This window comes from Salvelinus sp. IW2-2015, linkage group LG14, assembly GCF_002910315.2.
Source record: "Salvelinus sp. IW2-2015 linkage group LG14, ASM291031v2, whole genome shotgun sequence".
Lineage (NCBI taxonomy): Eukaryota > Metazoa > Chordata > Actinopteri > Salmoniformes > Salmonidae > Salvelinus > Salvelinus sp. IW2-2015.
This window is the reverse complement of record NC_036854.1, coordinates 39,311,407-39,327,455: the sequence shown is the minus strand read 5'-3', so window position 1 is coordinate 39,327,455 and position 16,049 is coordinate 39,311,407. Positions and strand designations below refer to the sequence as shown.

General features: G+C 44.6%; 1 protein-coding gene across 1 annotated transcript in view; it reads right to left on the bottom strand.

The window, feature by feature from the left end:
• Window positions 1-1,527: 1,527 nt before the first annotated feature.
• Window positions 1,528-16,049, bottom strand: part of rsu1 (Ras suppressor protein 1) — a 31,038-nt gene continuing 16,516 nt past the window's right edge. Inside the window, exon 9 of the mRNA XM_024000196.2 lies at window positions 1,528-2,213. Coding sequence (XP_023855964.1) covers window positions 2,111-2,213 — 103 coding nt within the window. The 3' untranslated portion in view covers window positions 1,528-2,110. The remainder of the gene's footprint in view (window positions 2,214-16,049) is intronic.

The window sequence follows — 16,049 nt, the reverse complement described above, 5'->3', positions numbered from 1 at the left end:
GGTGTTAATGAGGAACGGGAGAAGGTAGCGTAGACAGTGTTTGGAGACAGGTATGAGTGAGAGAGAGAGAGAGAGAGAGAGACAGATCGAGAGTAGCACTGAGGAGGAATGGGTAAGGGCTATGCTGGCACAATGGGGCGAGGTGAGTGGTATGTGTGTGTGGATGCGTGTCAGGTCTCCAGCTCCATCTTCTGAGTTGTTGCGTCGGTTCTAAGAGATGGACAGATGTGCCCGCTGTGCTTGTGAGCGTGGTGTGTGAACGAGCAGGACAGGCAGCCCCACGGTGGCCAACTGACACACCCGCACGCACACACACCATCCTAAGAGTCATCAGCTGGTTACCAGGAGACACCGCTGAAAGGTCAGTTCTAAGGAGATCTCATCGCCTCCCTCCACCCGCCGTCATGACAACAGGGGAGGTGTGTGTGTAGGACAGGTGTGTGAGGCGTGACATGGCCGTCTTAGGGTGTGTGATCTCCCTGCCTGACTTGCTGTGTGTCCACAAGTTCAGTGTTTAACTCTCCTAGACACCACACCATACGGGTTATCYAAATTAGACAGCAGATTTGGACCAAAATCTAAACTCAAACCAAATGGATTGCTTTATTTAAAATATTGAAAACAGAACACATGTAACGTACAGTATATTGTGGCATCTGGCGCATGGCTTGATAAAAGCACAACAAAAAGGAGTACATTCTTTTCATTGACATTATTAAGCTGAAATGTTAAGGACAGTTGTCAGGAAGCGTGTGTTTCCGAGGCACGTTTATAAATAACACTTTCAGTAAAGACTCAGGCTATCAATGGCTATTCTATGGCTTGTCCCAGATAGTTGCAGATGTAGATGTATTTCAAAGTCACTTGACAAAATGGAACAATCAAAATACTCCAGTATCTCCATTGAAAAGACTTGGACAACGGTTTTACAAAGTGGATTATGACCGAGCACCGTACCAGACTATAATGGATTGCAACTTTAGGACGCCATATTGTTTCAGTGTTATGTCCCATATGACTGATATCTAAGGTACACGGCCACCCCATTGTTGAAAGCTACTTGTTATCCTTTATAAAAAATGAGCTCTGTGGGCATTTTGGCCACTGCTGGCTCCCATAGCTCGTAGACAGCGAACATGTACAATTGACCACAAGAGACAGTGAGGATACATATCCCTGTGTTAGAAAACAAGACTGTAAGAAGAGCAAATGCAGGAAAAGGTAACAGTCAGTGACTTTATACCCCTCTACTCCCCTCGAGGGCAGGATACAACAGATGCAGTTAAGACCCTTTAAAGCCGTCTAAAATCCCTCCATCCACTCGGGCTGCAGCGGCTGCCTTTACACAACCTGTCTCACTACAGTGGAGACAAGGAGTCACCAGGGAGTGCTGGAGGGGTCGGATATGACCATCTTCAAATGGCCTACTCCTCTCTCCTCACTCTCCCTCATCCCCTCTCTCCAAAATGGCCTGCTCTCCTTCCTACACCCCCCCCCCCAATCTCCTCCCTCACCCGGCGTCCTCCCCTCACCCTTTTCGTCTCGCTCTCTGGTAAGCTGGATCAAATCAAACGCGGGGTGAAGCTAATGCCGTCTCTCTGGTGGTTACTCTACAAGGCGTTTTGTGTCGGCAGATAGCTACACAAATTAGCATTGTTTCACAATAGTCTCCCCCGCCAGGACAAGCTAATTCAGTTACTGTGGGACCACAGGGGCCAGAGCCCGTCAACCTGTATAACGACTTCACCACTACAGATATGGCTTGGGAAATGATTTATCTTCCAAATTAAGTTAAGAAACAAATTGCTGATGGTTTAAAATCACACTGTCTGAGAAAAGTTAATAAAAGACGCTTTATGAATTGGTTTGAAGAGGATGGGTTGACTGAATCAGTCCTTTGGTCTGCTTAAAAGGGTGCTGTAATAAAATCGGCCTCTGTGGCTGTTGAATAAAGATGCATGGTGGCCTACCATTCTAACACTAGTGTGACATCCTGAACATAGAGCAGTATAAAATGTAGTTCTGTGTTCCTCTGATAAATACATTAAAAAAAAGGGGCAAACAAGCGGTCAGCTCCTCCTCCTCTTCATCCTTCTCATCCTCCTCTCTCTCATTTGTTTTTGGCGGCCAGGGGCTTGCGGCTGATCTTTTTGGTTTTGTCGTTGTTCTTCTTCGGAGGCTCGGGGTTGGCCTGCATGTGTCGGCCGTACAGACTGTGGTAGGAGAAGAAACAGGGATTTGTGTTACATACCCTACGTATGCATTCATGCACAGCTACACATCTCTTGTCCTGACTATTCTCTCGTGTTGCATCAAACATGTACAGTATTTAATTCAACCTCTTATTAGTCTAACAATTAATTAAACGTCATTACAGCATTTATACCCATTTTTAATAAACAGGGCTAAATAAATAGGACATAATCAAAAGACAGATGAAAGAGAGAGAGAGAGAGAGAGAGAGAGAGAGAGAGAGAGAGAGAGAGATGGGGAAACACTATCTATGTGAGGCTAAACAGCCCCAGTTGGGGATTATCCTGCAGAAGAACAGGGAATACACAGAGACAATTATCTTAGAACTGGGCCGCTCTGGCTAGGGAGAAAAAGAGAGGGAAGGGAAGAGGGAGGAACAGTCCTTTCCAGTCCACTGCTCTTTCACTCTCTGTAAGGGAGAGCCACCCATGGGGCTGAGCAAAGTGACAGAGGGCGAGAGAGAGAGAGAAGAGGGAAAGAGTGCAGAAGATAGAGAAAGAGAGGGATACATAGAGAGGGGTAGTGGGGGCATGAGAAGAACAAGAAGGAACGGAGGCCATCGATGAAAAGAGAGGTTGTAAACAACTGTCTGGAGAGAGGTAAAGAGAGGAGGAACGGTAAAGAGCAGGTTGACGGACAGGAGACAGCTGAGTGCATGTTACTGCCTGGCCTGCATCCCACTTGTTGAGGGTAAATGAAGAGTGCCATTTCAGAAATAGTCATAATTGCAGATTAGGAAAATGTCAAGAGTCTGATTAGCTTTAAGGAAGAAGTTCAATTCTAATAAAGAAATTTGAGATATAGCCATGCAGAGCTTCTCACACGCACACACCCAAAGGTGTTGACTGACTCTCACGCTGCATAAATCAAACACATTTTTCATTAATAATGTAGATAGTTAATATTTCACTTTTGACAGAGCGATATTTTTACTGTCTATCAGCATAAACAAAATTCTGTTGCGGCTTCTTGCTCTAACTAACCCCTACTGTGAGGGTTAACGCCGTAACCATCTGGATGACGGACAGAACCCCCCCCCCCACACACACACACACACACCTTCAAATAGAACACCAAGATGTTGGTTTAAGTGTGGCCAAACTCAACTTTGGATAGTGCACTTTTTATTTCTTTTAAATGATGGTTCGTTAACATGTCATCCCTTTGAATTTTCTTCCCACTACTTATCCATAAAGTATCTACAAATCAAAAATGGAGTCTAGATTCTGTCATCCCCTGTCTGTCACTGTGATGGAAGAACCTGGAATCTTCTAGCTCTACAGGCACATCTCTCTGTGTTTGGCCCAGTGTCAGGCCCCCCTCCTGGGGCTTGGGAGCAGTTGTCCCCCCCTTCCTCCAGAGCTGCTGCCCAGCCAGGCGTGGTGCGTTGGCCCAGGAGAAGGGGGTTGGCTGGGGGCTAGGAGCCACTCCACTGGCCCCTGGGGGCCCCCAGTGTCTGGAAGAACCAGGGTCCTAAGAGATATAGTTCTCTTTCTACTTGGACATCGAAACCATTTCGCTACCATGACCAAGAGCAGGGACAGACTCCGGCATAYAGCCACAGCATTACCATTGGAATGCATTCACATGGCCTACGCTGTTTTACCGGTATATTACTCAACTAATAGAGAAATCAGGTAAGAATGAAAGAGAGAGAGACACACAAGAGGAAAAGAGGCATGTGTTTGAGTATATAAGAGAGCAGGGATCTAGTGGAATGGAGAAGGGGAGGGTGACTGATGGAGGGAGCTGCTTAAAAGAGCGGGTTTACTCATTTWGTCAATAACATGCAGTGGGGCGCAGCACTCAGTAGTGTCATAACAAGCCACTGTGTTTCTGCATAATTGTAGCTCTCGCCCCACTGATGGATGATTTAGAGGAAGGGGATGCAGAGAGGAAGAGACAATCCATTGTGTCATAAAAAAAAAATCAATCCGAGGAGAATAATACCCCCAAATGAATGATGGAGTGTTTTGGATCAAGGGAGTCACTAAAGAGGAGGGATAGGAACTGTATGAACAATTGCTAGGGTGTAGGCCAAGGCAATATGATAAAGATGTGTTTGGAAACGTAGTACACTAATTATAGTGAATAAAAATATAAAGTGTTGGTCCCATGTTTCATGAGCTGAAATAAAAGATCCCAGTAACTTTACATATGCACAAAAAGCTCATTTCTCTCCAACTTTGTGCACAAATGTGCTTACATCCCTCTTACTGAGAATTGCTCATTTGCCACAATAATCCATCCACCTGACAGATGTGGCATATAAAGACGCTGGGGGGAAAAAAGCATGATCATTACCCAGGTGCACCTTGTGCCGGGGACAAAAGGCCACTCTAAAATGTACAGCTGTCACAACACAATGACACAAATGTCTCAAATTTTGGAGGGAGCATGCAATTGGCATGTTGACTGCAGGAATGTGCACCAGAGCTGTTGCCAGATAATTTAATGTTAATTTCTCTACCATAAGCCACCTTCAACATAATTTTAGAGAATTTGGCAGTACGTCCAAACGGCCTTACAACCGCAGACYATTTGTAACCACGCCAGCCCAGAACATCCACATCCAGTTTCTTCACCTGCAGGATCGTCTGAGCCCAGCCACACGGACAGATGATGAAACTGGAGTACTTGTCTGTAATAAAGCCCTTTTGTGGGGAAAAACAAATTATGATTGGCTGGGCCTGGCTCCCCAGTGGTTGGGCCTATGCCCTCRCAGGCCAGCATCCCTGCCCAATCATGTGAAACCATAGATTAGGGCCTAATGAATGCATTTAAAATTGACACATTTCCTTATATGAACTGTAACTCAGTAAAATCTTTGAAATTGTTTCGATTTTTGTTCAGTATATTTTGAAACCCAAAGATGACCCCATATTCAAGTTAAAACACATACAGTAACACCGGTAACATTTAATTTGAAAGCATACTAATGCCTACATTGGGTTGTTATAAACATGACTTAAAGCTTCACATAATATATCATGAATGTATCATAATCATAATCATAATCATCATAATATATCATGAAACCTCGRAAGGTTTGCAAGACTACATCAGGTCTTACAAATGTCATTGGAAATGTAGTCTCGAATGGCCTCGTATAGGCTCTCTGTTACCAGGATGACTGTTATGGTGTGGAGGTCATACAGTGTAACATAGTTCATGTAGCCTGGCTGTGTGTGATGTTGTTGGGAGTCATCTGAAGGAGTGGTAGAGTTGGTTTATTCCCCACCGAGACATGCAGATAGAGGCTGATCAGACCGGGGCTTGTCAGGATCAGTGTTGACAGAAACACGTACAAAGACACACAACACTGTTTCAGGAGTTAATTGGTCTTGTTTTACATTGGTCTGATGAGGTGGAGAGAGGTGAGAGGTGGAGGGGAGGAAAGAGGAGAGGAAACTGGTGGGATCAACAAAGCATTCCTCCTCCCCCCAGCCATCCCGCCCTCTTGCTCTCCCACCCTCCTTTCAACCCCCCTTTTCCCTCCATCCATCAATCCCCAGCCCCCTCCCTCCCGCTCTCTTTCTGACAGTCTCAGAGGAATGACATGGCAGAGGAACATGAGTGGAATACTGAGGAACCATGGGGAAGATGTGGGGGAGGGGGTAGACACGGGGGAGAAAAGAGGGAGACACAGCAAAGATATGCTCTATCATGCCACCTGAACAGCATGCTATTGTTTCTCTGCTCTGGGCTAGAGAGCCGCTTTCCCGAGGGCATCCCGCGGGCCCCGACAGAGAGCATTGCGGCACAGTCTACATTTTTCATGCTGCGCAGCGGGAGTGGGCGGTCAGACAGACAACTTTGGGATGAAAATATTTCTTCGCGCCACAGATTATTTAGAACGGTTGTCTTTCTGTTTGGTATGTGTTAACTATTGTATTAAAGCACCTCTGTCATACTATTCACACACTCTCATAGGATAATTCTGCTTCAAGTTCAGTAACCTACCTCTCCTTTCGTGTTGGGCGTGCGAGGTCAAATGCAGCTATGCGTGGTCTCACTTAAATAGCCTGTAGCCTGTCTTTCCATGGAAATGAACTTCTAAATATAATAGGCTGGGTTAGGCCCCGACTGACTGGAAATCAATATTGATAACACATTTATTTATGTCTGCCTGCTCCTATCAAAGTTATGAAAGATTATTTCGAAAAGGTTGTCTTTTGTTTTGTAGMCTATTCGTTAGTGTGTTAAAATCCCCTCTGTCGCAATATTCACCAAATCAAATAACCTAATTCTTGCTGATTTACGTTCAGCAGCCTACCAATATTATATTTTGTTGGGCGTGCGAGATCAAGTACGCCTATATTTGTGGTCTCGATTAAATAGCCTGTAGACTAYGTTATATGGGCTTTGACGCAAAGCGCAGTTGTCCTTAACTTCCTAAATATGATAGGCTTGTTTAGAATCCGACAACGACTGGAAATAAATACTGATAACACATGTATTTTACTCTGCTTGCAAATCATCCTGCTCTGTAGAATCATCCAGTTATGCAAAATGTAGCTCAAGTCAAGTAAGTAGCCACTCTCCTTTATAACTGTATTCTCTTTCAAACTAGGTCTACCCTATTTGCTGACATAATGGGCCATGTGAGAGGCCTCCCAAGTGGTACAGTGGTCTAAGACACTGCATCGCAGTGCTAGCTGTGCCACTAGAGATCCTGGTTRGAGTCCAGGCTCTGTCGCAGGCTGCGCACAATTGGCTCAGCGTCGTCTGGACTAGGGGAGGGTTTGGCCGGCCGGGATGTTCTTTGCGCTCTAGCGACTCCTGTGGCGGGCAGGGCACAATGCACGCTGACATGGTCACCAGGTGCACAGTGTTTCCTCTGACACATTGGTGCGGCTGGCTTCCGGGTTAAGCGGGCGTTGTGTCAAGTAGCAGTGCGACCTTCGCCTTTCCTYAGTCCGCGAGAGTTGCAGCAATGGGACCAGACTAACTGGGGAGAATTTTCTTTAAAAAAATCTCTAGTTTTTGAACCTATATCTTGGGCTATTTTTGATCGCTGCAAAAGGAACTGCGTCACATAGCGAAAACATTTTGAATTTAGGTCTAAGAGCAGCCGTTTAACTTGTAGGTCTAATCCCTTAGATCACAAAATCTACTGAGCTAAAATATGGAATTGCTTTAAGATGGTCAAAAAATGTATCATTTAGCCAATTGATTTTGAATTTTAGGACACATGCAGGTATAATTTATTTTTTGGCAAAACATTGAATTAGGCCTAAACTGCGATAGCCCATAGAAACGCATTGAATAACGTCCATAAATTGCAAAAAAGACAGTCAAAAATAACAAGGTTTTGAAATGTCTGTCCTATATCTATGAGATATGAGAAAACTTTGATCCAATGTTTAGACCCAGGTTTMGGTCAGGTTATATATTTTTGGCACTTTTGCCAGTCGGTATGGAGTTACCTTCAGATGACTGCTGTAAAGCTTGTGGATGTCGTAGAGCCAAACAACCGACACTGTAGTGTTTGTGGGAGTCATATTAGTTTGGTGACATATTAGTTTGTAGCTCACACGGTTTTGGATTTACAGACTATTTAATTACGATTTTCTTGTTTGGAACCTCTTGTGTGTAGAAAAAGCCATTTATGGCATATGTACAAACTTTATAACGGAGGACAGACGGGATTGAGCTGCAGCCACTACAATAAACTAAGTCTCTAGGATAAATACACGGTGAGCTATTCAACATTCAAAATGAAGTGACCAAGTGACYCACGGGTGCGTCAATCGACTTTGGTTAGCCATGTTGGCAAAATGTATGCCCAAGTCAAGAAAGCTTACCAGCAGTTTTATTCTCCTATTTTCTACTGTAGATATGTCATTTACAATTTGTTGATTCCGTTGTTGCTAGCGATATTCAAAGAAATATTGGGGGCAAAAAGTAGACGTTCCATCCCATGGGAAAGTCTACACCGAGACATCCCATTCCCCTCTTCCTCCTTCTCTCCTGCTCCTCCATGTGCTCTATCCTCCCCCCCTCTCTCTCTCTTCCTCACTCTGTCACAGTCTGTTGTTCACTGGAGAGGCCAGAGCCCAAGGGGAAGATGGGATATCCACAGAACTGCCCCCCCTTGCCACAAACACACATACATACATACATACATACATACATACAGCGCAAATCATTGAGGGCCGACTAGAGTCTTGTTACGACCGTACATGGGCAGCAGCAGCAGTTCTGTCTCTGCATAAACACAAAGATTTCCCATAGCATTGCAGTGAGTGGAGAGGGGACTGGATAGGACCCTTGTGAACACTTAGGGCCACTAAAAGGGGGAAAGCAGCCCGGAGAACTTAATGGGTCCTGGTGTGGTCTTAGAGACTCTTTATAAGACTTTTCTATTTTCCATTTTACACGGCTTAAATAATCAAGGCACTTGCCAGTGTATGTCCATAGGTTCTCTCTCTCTTGATAATTGTGCAGCACCATGGGTAATTGATCTGATATCAGGGGTTCTGTATTAGAGCTGGGGGATATGGACAAAAATCGCAATAAATTGCCTAAATTGATGCGATAACAATAAATACAAGATAAGTTTATAGCAATGTGCACCGAAGTATTTATATTTATTATCCTTTAAACTACTACTACCAGTTTGAGGTTATTGACATCAATTGTCCCATTAACAAATCACACATATAKGCAAACGCAATCCATTATAAATTTCGCTAGTATAGGCTGCTTATTGTAATGAACAATATCTGCAAAATGCCTATGATAAGTGATCGGTATGGTCAGCATTGAAGATTTTCAGTTTATCGTCCCAGCTCTATCCTTTATCATCCTGTTCCATTTTAGATTTTTTTGTTTAATCATTTTTTGGGGGTCCTTTTTACCCCTTTTTCTCCCCAATTTCGTGATATCCAATTGGTAGTTACAGTCTTGTCCCATCGCTGCAACCCCCGTATGGACGCGGGAGAGGTGAAGGTCGAGAGCCATGCGTCCACTGAAACACGACCCTGCCAAGCCGCACTGCTTCTTGACGTACTGATCGCTTAACCCGGAAGCCAACCGCGCCAATGTGTCGGAGGAAACACCGTACAACTGGCGACCGTGTCAGCGTGCATTGCGCCCGTCCCACCACAAGGAGTCGCTAGAGCGCGATGGGACAAGGACATCTCGGCCTGCCAAACCCTCCCCTAACCCGGACGATGCTGGGCCAATTGTGCGCCGCCTCATGGGTTTTCCGGTCGCGGCAGGCTGGCAACGTGGCCTCGGGATCAAACCCGGGTCTTTTGTGACGCCTCAAGCACAGCGATGCAGTGCCTTAGACCACTGCGCCACTTGGGAGGCCGTTCCATTTTCAGTTTTACAGTTATTTTACAGCATTACTATAGGTTTTACAGATGGAAATATACTTCTGAGTGAAATCAAGATCTACCATTTCTATCAATTGCTCTAGTTATAAGAAGTTACTCATATGGCGCCTAGAAATACGTACAAACTCTTACTTTTGTCATTTAGCAGAAACTCTCATCCAGAGTGACTTACAGTCAGTACATTCAACTACGGTTAATAGGAGGGAAACAACCACATATCACAGTCATTGCAAATTCCAAGTATACCTTTCTCTGTACTATGCATCGGAATCTGCAAACCTCAGAGAAGAGAGTATCTATAGGTCAGGTCAAATGGGGTGAGAGATCACTGGAGTCCCATCACTTCTCATTAGCCAGGCCTCGAGGACAGCTCTATAACACGGGCCCCTGAGTGGCCAGGGGCCTCCTACAGGTTATCAATCAGACACCTCATTAAAGGACAAACATACAGGGGCCTTTTGTCTCTACCTTTGCTCTCTCCCCCACGCTCTCTCTRCCCCACTCTCCCTCTCCTTCTTTCTCTCAGTCCCAGTAATGAATGGGGACAAGGGGCCAATCGAGGGCCCCAAACAGCACGATTGAGGCCCCTGTGAGGAAGAAAAATCTGAGAAATCAATGATGTAACAATAACACAAATTAGCCTCTGTACAACATGCATTATTAACGAAGTAGCCATCCACTTCTATGGCACAAATACAGTCCAACAACCTCATATACACAGTAGTAGGCCTGCACTAATTGCCTAGAATGATACACGACTCTTGAGGATCTACATTAGGGTCATTGGTATTATCATTTCTCTCAGGGGTATACGCATTACAATACGTTGCTGCTAAGAGTTGTGTAAAAGCGGAGGTAGAATATCCCACATTTTTCTTACCCTCGTTGGTCGGTGCCACACGTAGGCATAGCAGTGGGCTGGTCAGTCAGCAACAATAGACTGTTCGATCATCCTTAAGGTTACAGCTAACGATGTGGGCAGGCAGGGAGGAGAGTAGGAGTGGAGGGAAGATCTGTCATAGGCTGGGAGCACAGCTCGTTTGTCATGCGTCTTAATTATTGTCATTTAGTCTCATCGAGCCTCCCCATGGATTTCCTGTGGCCTTGTCACTATGGATTTAGGCTGAGGCAGGGAGCTGGACAGTTTATTCTATCCCTGTGGTTTGTGGTTATATACCATAACAGGGTCTGATGTACTGTGGTTATATACTATACAAGGTTTGTATAGTGTAGGACAGTATGGAAAACGATCTGCAATCTGCCACTACAAGACAATAACACGCCAGGTCTTCACTGTCCTCCTCCGCACGTTGTCATCTTTCTTCACAGAAGAGAAGTGTTTTTCTTTCTAATGGGCAAACTCTAGATCTGTGAATATAAGGTRGATTTTCAGGTTTCAACTATCACTGACTGCTTCAGTCCGTACTGAGATTGTCAAAGTTTGCTTATGAGCTCATCAGCCATTTCCCCAGCCTCATACAGCGACAGCTGCACTACTAGCTTATCAGCCTCGGCCAGCTCCAGACACATACTAGTCACAGAGGGAGCAAAGACCCAAATGGCAGCCATTCCCAGTAGCCAGTGYGCCCCTGTCCACCCATGTCAGCGAGGCGGGGCATATTCATTAATGCATGAATATAATTAGCTCGGAGGATGAAAGTCTGAAAACTCTTCTGAGCACATTCAGCAGAATTAACGAACTAGGGCTAGGTAGCCATGCAGAAACGCCTGACAAAATATGCTAAGGTAAAGTGTGTGTGTGTCGGGGGGGGGATGTTAGTTAGCTACACCAGAGAGAAGCTTAGTGCAAAGGATTTTCCTCCCCTCTCCTACTGTGCCGCTATGACACTAACGTGTTAGTTGAATTCAGAGTTATCAACACCTGATAACATCATCTATCACCTTGCCTCTCTCATTGTACTTTGAGGTCGGACTCAAAACAAAACTCCTACAAAAATAACAACTCCACAGAGGTCTATGGTTTAAAAACACATCATTTTAAAAATCACGTGACTGACATAGCCATTGCCCTATGGACCCTGATCAAAGGTAGTGCATTACATAGGGTACCATTTAGATAGCAGACTCAGCGGGTGGGTTTGTAAAGTGCTGAGCACCTGTGTCTAGACCAGACAAACCCTGATTGGTTGCTAATGATCCGAATGCCCACACAGCATTGAGGAGAACACTTCCTAATATGTTTAAAGTATTTTTTAACTGATACACCTAGAGCCTATTTAGCTTCAGTCTCTGTCTGGAGCCAGCAGTAGTAGTTTCACAGCAGGTGTGTGTGTGTGTGTGTGTGCGCACCTGTCATGCATATTTCATACGGAGCTTGTTAACTTGACAGAAATAATTGGCAGCAGGACTGGTGGACTGACAGACAGACAGCGGCGAAGGGAAAGCCATGGCATAATCATAAAGCATTAACACATGGTAAACTCAAATTCTGCTCCTTTACACACACAACAGATTTCTCTCYCTCCATCTCTCTCMCTTCTCTTAATGGTTGCTGATAAGAGAGGGTGGCTAGCGTTCGTCACTGCACAGCTGTCCAGAGCTGACTGAGAAATGAAAACACAATTAAGCCAAAACACACACACACACACACACTTCATTTGAAGAACTAAGAAGGATGAAGGGAAGAGAGGAGAGCACTACTTAACAGTCCATACCCTCCTCCTTAAAACACACGCTACTAAACGGATGAGTATACTGGTGGTGCACTATGGTTTGGGGCTTCAGAAAACCACAGAAGACTGAAGACAAATCTCCACACAGCTATTTCTGGATACTATTGACAACGCCGAGAGAAAGCAGTGATCGTGATAGAAGAGACCTTAGTGGGGCGAAGGTAGGATTGAACTATACTCATGCAGAATGTCTAATGCTCTATAGTGTAGTACCAACTGCAATGTATTCTTTGTTCAAGAGGACATACCAAGAAGTACAACATGTTCTGCCATGCGTTGCATTGAAAAGCACATTGATACACTTATCCCTGAGCAAGCAATGAAAATAAACTCCATGACATGTTAAACTGATATAGACTGATGTAGAGACAGAAGGGAAGAGGGAGAAAGAGTGATAGGAGAAAGAGAGCTAGATGGAGGCAGAGTAAGAGAAGGGAAAAGAGTGAGAAGGAGAAAGTGGGAGAGGGAAAAGGGAGTGAGAGAAGGAGGAATAGAGAGTGAGTCTTGAGTAGTGGTGTCTGAAGGACACTGAGGAAAGTGAGAAGGATGCTGTTGCGCGTATGAATCCTTCGGAGACCAGACACAACCCGGAGGTCTGTTAACGCCTGTCTAATGTGAGATAACCGTACCCCCCCCCCCCCGTATACGCACACACACACACACACACACACACAAGACCTGGGCTCAAATACATGCATATTTAATTATTAGTTACTTAAAAACATATTTTCTGTGTATTTTCAAATAATGTCCCCAAATCACATACTTCTATTTGAAGTATTTTTAAGTATTTTCAAATAACTTCCTATAAATACTTTTTTCCAAATACGACACAGACCTTGGTTCAAAAAATTGGGGAGGATTTAAATATTTGTATTTGAAAATACACTGTGCATTTAAATATTTTCAAATGCATGCCAACACATTTCAAGTGTATTTCCAAATATATTCCAATATTCAACTACTACCTTCAAAATGTCTTTGAAAGTCATTTCAAAACCCTAAATAGAATTTGAACCCAGGTCTGACACACACACACACACAAAGGGAGCTCATACAGAGGGAAGGGGACCAGTAAAGTGAAAGTACACTAATAACACCATCCCCCACAAAGTCTGCACCTCGTTAACACACTAACAGAGAATGAGGATCACATAGTCTGAATAGCCTATTTAAAATCCACCTCCCAGTGATTTCACACAGAGTGCTACAGCACACCACGTCCATGATGAGTATAACCCATGTACCAACTGAGTAGACTCTGAGACTAAACCTATTCACTCCTAGCAAATGAGTAATTAAAAATCCTTTTAACACAAAAAAGCTAGAATGGCATCTAAATAAATTGTGGAAGACTTGCGACTACGGAACTTCTGCAAGCAAATGCTTATTTTCTCTCTTGGAGAAATGGATTTTCCACTTTACAGAAGAGGAGGAGGACGTAAGCTGACTGACAAGGAAGGAAGGAACATTGACGCATCTTTGCCAGCTCATAATAGATTTAGGCCTAGAGGCCTTGAATTCTGTACCAAGGAGAACACTAAACGAAGGTACAGTTGAGATACTTTATACAAATACAAAACACTATATAATACAAAATATTAGCAGGAACAATCATCGATCGTGACACTTGCAATCAGTCCCCTGCAATACAAAAGAAAAATGCCAGTACCAACAGCAGACCGTGACGTTTCCAACAACACATTCACCACCACTTTTGTCTTGATGAATCAGCGTATCGATGAGGAAATAGAAAGATGACTTATGAGACAGATAAAGCGAGAGGTCTAGTATAATCTCAGCGGCAGGGACGCCGGTTTGACTTGGCCTGTCTGAGTAGTGATTTATGGTACCCGGCATTTTCATTGACCAGCAGCGTTTAACATCATCACTGATGCAGACAGCATTGATTGTGCATCAAACCTGCCMTCCGTAATATATGCCAGTCTTCAACACCATACGTCTGATGCAGACGGCATTGATGTGTATCAAACCTGTCGTTGGTCAGTGGCCAGCGCTACATTAGCATACGCCTATCAAAACAGAGGGAAGCGTCCAAGAAAACATACACTTCGTAAACGGAACGCTAAAATAAGTGTACTATATTGGATTGACAGAAACGGCTGCTGGTTTGATTGCAACAAAAGGTGTAACTATGAGCGTAACAGTGCATATTGTATGTTTGCAGAATCTACGGCAGTTCAAAAGTAGAGTGGGATGCCATAGTTTTGGATAAACCCAGACAGACATTTCCTTGGCCACCAGGTGTCACAGAAGCACATATGTCAGGCACACCACACAAACACACCAACACCACACACACACACACCACACACACACACACACACACACACACACACACACACACCACACACACACACACACACACCACACACACACACACACCACACACACACACACACACACACACACACACACACACACACACAACACACACCACACACACACAAGCGCGTGTAGGAGAGATTAAGTTCCAGTGTGTTGGACTGTCGGAGTCTCTCTGAAGATGTAGGATCAGCTGGATATGAAAGTATTCAACAAAGGGATTTGTTCTGCGTCCGCCTCCCAATGACGGCCTACTAAACCCTCCCCTAACCCAATTTTTCGCCATCTCAACCTAGACTGTATCTCTGGTCTTCTAGTTTACTATTTTTCTTTTTCTTCATTTAACTAGACAAGTCAGTTTAGAACAAATTCTTATTTTACAATGACGGCCTACCCCGGCCAAACCCTCCCCTAACCCGGGCGACGCTGGCCCAGTTTTGCACCGCCCTATGGGACTCCCGATCACGGCCGGTTGTGATACAGCCCGGGACCGAACCAGGGTCCGTAGTGACGCCTCTAGTACTGAGATGCAGTGCCTTACGCGTCGAACACACCGCCAGAGTCCTTGCGCAAAATAGCACGCAGCATCATCGGAATATGTACGCAACAAAAGTTCATAATTCCCCTTCTGCTGCCATTTCTGTCAAGCCGTCTACACATACAGTTTGACACATGCATTCGATAAACCCAACGTATGCACCACACCGAACGCACTGCAGCTGCCTCTGCAAACGCAATGCTGCAAGGCAAACGCAGCGTTTCATTGGAAATGAATGCAATTCTGGTGTACCAAAATCCAATGACGCTGTTGGTGTGATCGAAGCGTTAGACCGCTGCGCCACTCGGGAGCCACTCGGGAGCCCAGAAGTTAGCTACCAAAACTACGGGTTTCAAATGCATAGATAATGTTTAATTGCATAAATAGCTTTGGAATGTGCCGATACTGTACTACAATACCAGTCCCCAGTCACAGACAGACAAAATGAATGCCTCAAGCCCGTCATAGTAATTGATCTGATTCTGGGTTAATAGAACCAACTAGACAGACAGACATTAACTAGAATGACCTGACTCGGTTGTTCCAGAAACAAAGACTCCTAAATAAAACTGCCCTCTATAAAGGGGACTAAAATTAGCCTTACCATCCACACACAGGAAATCTTTAAAAGTCTTGGCGCTTTTAAACAGAAAAACATACTACAAGAGAGAGCGAGACACAGAGAGAGAAATAGATAGTGTGTGTGTGCGAGGTTTTATAGTAAAGATGGGCTCAGCAGTGAACAGACAGTAGAGGTAACTCAAAGCAGACATTGACAGCTCCAGGGCTTGTCAGACAGGACTGTGCTGTTGTTGTGTTATTTCATGCTGTTAGCTCTGGTCTCTGGGTCGCTCCCACCAAACTAACTCCCTA